General features: G+C 54.0%; 1 protein-coding gene across 1 annotated transcript; it reads left to right on the plus strand.

The window, feature by feature from the left end:
- Positions 1-520: 520 nt before the first annotated feature.
- Positions 521-4,779, plus strand: Mgst1 (microsomal glutathione S-transferase 1; the record flags this gene model as incomplete). The annotated part of the gene is made up of 2 exons (XM_042673446.1): positions 521-666; positions 4,299-4,779. Coding segments are annotated over 2 exons (393 nt in total), but the record flags the coding sequence as incomplete, so codon positions are not given.
- Positions 4,780-7,297: the final 2,518 nt, after the last annotated feature.

The following is a 7,297-nucleotide window of genomic DNA, read 5'->3' on the forward strand; positions in this document are numbered from 1 at the left end:
ACACCTATTCAGGACATCGCCATTCATTATTCTAAATTAACAAGCAATAGGACACATTCACATTTTTATTTTTTGTCGGTGTTGGGCCTTGAACTCACGGCCTGAGTGCTGTCCCTGAGCTCTTTTGCTCAAGGCTGGAGCTCTACCACTTGAGCCACAGCGCCACTTCCAGTTTTCTGGTGGTTCATGGGAGATGAGAGTCTCACAGACTTTCCTGCCCAGGCTGGCCTGGAACCACGATCCTCTAGATCTCAGCCTCCTGAGTCGCTGGGATGACAGGCGGGAGCCACGACACCAGACTCGAAGGAGGATTGTGTTGGTGGCCTTTTCATGCGTAGGAGCCATGCACCACCCCCTTCCCCCACGCCTGGTCTTCAGAGAATCTCTACCTCTGCCGGGAACAAGGGTGGGAAGTTCTTCCTCTTATCATACCTTGGATTCATTGCTCTACATGTCCTTGATCACCAAGACCAGCAGCTTTAATATATATATAGATATTTGATACATGATGTATATTTAGTATATAATTTGTTGTATTCCTCTCCTCCTCCCCTCCTGTATTCGGGGTCAGGTGTTTGCCAACCCAGAAGACTGTGTGAGTTTCGGCAAGGGAGAGAATGCCAAGAAGTATCTTCGGACGGACGACAGCGTGGAGCGTGTGCGGAGGTGAGCTGCCAGTCCTTCTCATTCCGGCCAGGCCGGGCTCCGGTGCTCACGCCTGCCGTCCCGGCCACTCAGGAGGCTGAGACCCGAGGATCGTGGTTCGAGGCCAGCCCGGCAGGAAAGTCTGTGAGACTCTGATCTCCCAGGAACCACCAGAAAGTAGCAGAAGTGGCGCTGTGGCTCAAGAGGTAGAGCGCCAGCCTTGAGCTGAAGAGCTGAGGGACAGCGCTCAGGCGCCGAGTTCAAGCCCGCACGGTTGGGACTCGGTGTCCTCCAGGGGTCTGTGTGGGGCTGGTGCTGCATTGGCTGTTCCCCACAGTAGTCCCAGCTTTGCCTCTCCTCCCGGGTTCCCACCCTGCCCTTCATCATGGCATTTCACCCGTGCTCGGAGAAAATTCAGTCTGGGGCTGATACAGGGAAAGAGTTTGGGTTCCCAAGCTCTGATCAACCTGGGGGCGTTGGTACCCCCGAGAAGAAAAGCGTGCTAGATGCAGACTGGACACGAAGGTGTTAGAATGAACACACGAAAACAGAACACAAATGACAGATAGCTAAAAAAATCTCACCGGGGTGAAAAGATAATCAAATGAAAAGACAGAATAGAGCCGAGCGGGGGAAGGGGGGGTGGGGGGGATCAGTAGCCCCCTCCCTCCCTCCCCCCCCCGTGGGCAAGCCCCTTTTCTGGGCTTCCTTGTCAGAGCCGGTGCTGGATCCTATGTTCAACACGGTGCCCAGGACCAGAGTTCGAAGCTCAGGGGCTTTGGCAAGGTGGCTGGGGGTGTGGGGGGGGAGGGCTGGGGTCAAGTCTCCTGACACCAGGGGTATAATTTGGGGACTCTGGATGTGGAGAGGGTCCCCCTCCTCTCCTGCCCCCCGGTTTTGCAGGAATCTGCATGCATGCATGCATGCATGCAAACGTTTGCAGGGATTTTGCTAGACTCCGGGGTGCAGCGGCCGTGCTTGCAGCGCCCCCTGCTGCCCACATGCGGGTACTGCAACGTGGAGGCTTTCCCACCAGCGCAGGGCATGTTACACACGCACACGCGCGCGCGTGCTATAGTTGCATGCACGCTTACGTGTGCAAGGCAAATACAGGGGCGGGGTGCATATATGCACACGCACAGATACGCTGTCTTCAGATGTGTGCCTGTGCGTGCGTGCACGCAGGCCTACGTGCAGGTTTCATGCACACAGGTGTTTACACGCGGGCCTATCACACGTGTATGCACAAGTTATAGTCACATGGGCTGAGTGTGCACATGTGTGCACGCATGTGCTCACGCGTGCATGTATTATATTCACACACATGTTGTATTCACATATAGACATTACATTTACACCTGTGTGTGTGTGTGTGTGTGTGTGTGCTGGTCCTGGGGTTTGAACTCAGGGCCCAGGCGCTGTCTCTGAGCTCTTTTTTGCTCAAGGCTGGTGCTCTACCACTTGAGCCACAGCGCCACTTCTGGTTTTCTGGTGGTTCATGGGAGATCAGAGGCTCAGGGACTTTATGTTTGCCCAGGGCTGGCTTTGAACCGCGATCCTCACCGCTCGGCCCTCTTGGGTAGCTGGGATGACAGGCGTGGGCCACCGGCCACGCGGCGAATGCACGTTTGTGCACTGGCCTTTTGCACCTCCTGGTGGGAAGTTCGCAGCCACCGCCTTCGTGGGGCTGCTTTTCGCAGACTCTCCCTAGAATCCCCCCTTCTTTTCCCGACACGTGTTCTGGAACTCATCTGACATGTGCAGAGGAGAGGCCGCACCCAGAACGGATCAGTCCAGAGCCGGGTGCGAGGATGAGGTATCGATGATAGGAAGAGAGTCATGGGGATATAAGTGGCAGGGTGACCATGCAGCGGCTGCCCCGGGGCCTCCCGGGGATTCTGGGCAGGGCCACGTCGCGGGTCTCCTGTTTGATCCTGATTCTCTTTAACCCACCAGGATAATGGAAGCGAAAAGACAGGGCAGGGGGGGGGGGGAGCTAAGGGAACCCCTCCCCACCCCCCAAAAGCCACTTGGGGCTGAGACGTGGGGAGAGGAGGAACAGAACAAGGAACTGACCTGAGGGGACAAAAGGGGGGTCACGGGGTCGCGGGGTCGCGGGGTGAGGCCAGAGCTGCTGGGGAAGAATTTCTATACGGAGAGAGGACTTCATGCGCACACAAGCCTTGCACATGCAGAAGGATTTGTACGTGTCTATATGACTTTGTATATGAGAGGAATTCCTCCACAGAGAGGGATTTACACGTGTGGAAGAATTTATATAGCCGGGCTCTGGAGTCTCACGCCTGTCATCCCAGCGACTCAGGAGGCTGAGATCTGAGGATCGCGGTTCAAAGCCAGCCCGGGCAGGAAAGTCAGTGAGACTCTGATCTCCAGTAAACCACTCAGAAAACAGGAAGTGGAGCTGTGGCTCAAGTGGTAGAGCACCAGCCTTGAGTGAAAGAGCTCAGGGACAATGCCCAGGCCCTGAGTTCAAGGCCAGAACACACAAAAAAATATATACACTTTTCACCTGTGTGTATGTGCATGCATGTGGGCAATATGCATGTATGCATGCATGTATGTGTGCACGTGCAGGTGTGCATATAGCATGTGCATATGCAGAGGTATATTCGTCCATGTCTGCAGTGTCTGTGCAGGTGTGAACATATACATGTATGTGTGCATGCAAATGTGCCCACATGCAGGCGTGCACATGTACAAGTGCGTGCACAAACAGGTGTGCATGTGTGTATGCACACGTAGCTGCACATGTGTGCAGATATGTATGCACACATGTAGGTGCACATGTGTGCAGATGTACATATGTGTATGTATGCATGCAAGTGTGCATCTGTGCATGTAGGTATGTTTACACACGTGCAGGTATGCATGTGTTCATGCGTACAGGTGTGCATGTGTGCACGCATGCAGGTGCGTATGCATGTGTGCATGCAGATGTGCAGGCGTGCATGCACGCAGGTGTGCACTCATGCAGATGTGTTTGCATGCGCACAGGTGTGCATGTGTGCAGGTGTGCATGTGTGTTTGCATGCATGCATGTGTGTAATGTGTGTGTTTGCATGTGCGCAGGTGTGCATGTGTGCATGAGCGCAGGTGTGTTTGCATGTGTGCAGGTGTGCAGATGTACATGCGCACAGGTGTGTTTGCATGCAGGTGTGTTTGCATGCGTGCAGGTGTGCATGCACGCAGGTGTGCATGCACGCAGGTGTGCATGCGCACAGGTGTGCAGGCGTGCATGCGTGCAGGTGTGTGTTTGCATGCGCACAGGTGTGCATGTGTGGTGTGTGCATGTGCACAGGTGTGTACATGTGCACAGGTGTGTGTTGGCATGCGTGCAGGTGTGTTTGCATGTGTGCAGGTGTGCAGGTTTACATGCGTGCAGGTGTGCTTGCTTGCGTGCAGGTGTGTGTTTGTATGTGCGCAGGTGTGCATGCACGCAGGTGTGTAGGTGTGCATGCACGCAGGTGTGCGTGCGCGCGCGCAGGTGTGCATGCGTGCAGGTGTGTGTGCATGCGCGCAGCTGTGCAGTTGTGCTTGCGCGCCGGTGTGCATGCGTACAGGTGTGTTTGCTTGCGCGCAGGTGTGCACGCGTGCGCACAGCCGGCCCGCGCAGACCCGCCCCTCTCCCGCAGGGCGCACCTGAACGACCTGGAGAACGTGGTTCCCTTCGTGGGCGTCGGGCTGCTGTACGCGCTGAGCCGGCCCGCGCCGGCCACGGCGCTGCTGCACTTCCGCGTGTTCGCGGGCGCGCGGCTCTTCCACACCGTGGCCTACCTGCTGCCGCTGCCGCAGCCCAGCCGCGCGCTCGGCTTCTTCGTGGGCTACGGGGTGACGCTGTCCATGGCCGGCCGCGTGCTGCAGGCGGCGCTGCGCCTCTGAGCGGGGCGCGCGGGGCCCGGGCCTGCGCCAACCTCAGCAGCAAGAACAGCAACCCCTTCGAGGGTCGCCCGCTCTCCAGGCGGGGCCCCGGGGCGCGCGGTCGTGGGGTCCCCAGCCCCTGTGCACTGTGCATGGAGTAAAGAAGGAAAAGGAAGCGGGACTCGCGCCCGCCACATCCCCGGGTGTGAATTCGGCCCAAGCAGGATGCGCAGAATAAAGAAGAGAAAGGCGGAATTTCGTTCCCTTTTTATTTTCCCTATTATCTGTCTATACCACCCATCCATTCCTCAGTCCATCCATCCACCCACGACCTACCCACCCACCCACCCATCCATCCATCCATCCATCCATCCATCCATCCATCCACCCATCCATCCATCCATCCACCCATCCATCCATCCATCCATCCATCCATCCATCCATCCACCCACCCATCCATCCATCCACCTATCCATCCATCCACCCATCCATCCATCCATCCATGACCTACCCACCTGCCTATCCATCCATCCTTCCATCCACAACCTACCCACCCACCCATCCATCCGTCCATCCACCCATCCATCCATCCATCCATCCATCCACACATCAATCCATCCACCCATCCATCTACCCACCCATCCACTCACTCATCCATCCACCATCTATTCATCTACCCACCCACCCAGTCATCCACCCATCCACCCACTCATCCATCCATCCATCCATCCATCCATCTATCTACCCATTCATCCATCCACCCATCCACCCATCCATCCACCCACCCATCCACCCAGCATCCGTCCATCCGTCCATCTGTCTGTCTGTCTAGGTGTCAGTCCTAAGCTGCAATCTCTGCGTTTTTTTCTCTCTCAAGGTTGGCGCTCTGCTGCTTGAACCACACAGCCCCCTTCTTGTTTTTTGGTGGTGCACTGGAGATCAGAGTCCCACAGACATTTTTTTTCCTGCCTGGGTTGGCTTTGAATCCAAACCCTCAGATCTGGGCTCCCTCAGTAGCTGAGATGACCGGCGTGAGCCACCGGCCTGGCCTCAGGGATCTTCTTGGTTTTTGAAAACTTTAAAACCAAACCGCTCTTCCCTGCCTTCCTCCCACCTGCCTGCATTTAGTTCTGCAGGAGCCAGTGCGGACCAGAGGGCTCATAATTGAATAAATAATTTATCTCTTCAGCACCTAATGAGGGAATGGATCTTAGCAAGGATTAATCAATGGCGGTTAGCATCTCAGAGAAGACGAAAGGATTTATTCCCTAGGAAAACCCACAGCGCTATGTACAACGCAGAGATTAAACAACAACACACACACACAATGTGAGCCAGGCACCAATGGCTCACGCCTGTCATCCCAGCTGCTCAGGAGGCTGAGACCTGAGGATCGAGGCTCAAAGCCTTCTCTGCAATGAACCAGCGAAAAATATTCCAAAAGTAGAGGTCTGGTTCAAGTGGTAGAGCGTTCACTCTGAGTACAAAAACTCAGAGATGGCCCCCAGGTTGTCGGTATAAATTATAGTATGGAAATACGTGATCTTTTCTTTGTTTTTTTTTTTCTTTGTTTTTAGGTGTAAGACTGGGACTTGAACTCAGTACTTGATCTTTTGTGCTCAAGGCTGGTGCTCTACCGCTTGAGCCACAGCTCCACTTCTGACTTTTTAATTTTTTTTTTCCCCTTTTTGGTGGTTCATTGGAGGTCAGAGTCTCACAGACTTTCCTGCCTGGGCTGGCCTTGAACCGCGATCCTCAGATCTCAGCCTCCCGAGCAGCTGGGATGACAGGCGTGAGCCCCAGGTGCCCGGCTTAATTAGTATAATTCTTTAGAAAATGAAATCCAAGCCTAACAGAATAAGAGAGAGACATCGCGCACATAAATTGCTTTGTCAAATGGCAAAAAATAAAATCGAGATATACCCTAAAAATTAAAAAGAAAGGCGAGGGAAGGGTTCACTTGAGATTTTTCTTCTTTTGCTTCCAACCACACAAACATCATCCAAAATTCCTTTGATCCTCCCCCAAAACAACAACATTTTTTTCGGCTCAGGCCGGTAATTCTTCTTCGGGAGGCTGCGATTCAGAGGCTCACGGTTAGAGGTCTTCAAGTCACCCTGGAGTGAAAAAGCCAAGGGAGACTCAACAGAGCCCGGGTTCAATCCCAGGACGGGCGTGTACACACACACACACACACACACACACACACACACACACACACAGAGCATAAGGATTTCAGGATAATTAAGGAGGACTTGGGGGCCGGGCATGGGAGTCTCCCTCATCTCCTCTTCTTCCCCGTTTTCCTCCATCCATCTAAACGGTGAGACTCGTTGACGAGTGAGTTCCGAGGAGGAATTATGGTGTAATGGAATTATGGCCTGTAATCCCGGCCGCTTGGGAGGCTGACATTGGGAGGATTCTGACTGGAGGCTGGTCAGGATTCTGTCTCCACCAACAAACCCAGCCTGGCTGTCAAAGCCTCTGACCTCAGAGTGTGTGTGTGTGTGTGTGTGTGTGTGTGTGTGTGTGACTCAGAACTCAGGCTTTGCTCTTCAACCGGCTTCACCTGCTCATGAGCTAAAACAACAATAACAAATAATTAGTGAAAGAATAATAATAATCATAAGGAAAGAAGAAGAGAATCGGATTCATGCCACTCTTGCCAATACCATTCTGAAATCTTTGTTGTCTCCTTTGGTGCCCGTTCTGGGCTTGAACTCATAGCCTGGGTGCTTGTCCTTGAGTTGTGTGGGTTTTCTTTGCTTTTTTG

This window comes from Dipodomys spectabilis, unplaced genomic scaffold (assembly GCF_019054845.1).
Source record: "Dipodomys spectabilis isolate Male_0828 unplaced genomic scaffold, ASM1905484v1 ptg000844l, whole genome shotgun sequence".
NCBI classification, from domain to species: domain Eukaryota; kingdom Metazoa; phylum Chordata; class Mammalia; order Rodentia; family Heteromyidae; genus Dipodomys; species Dipodomys spectabilis.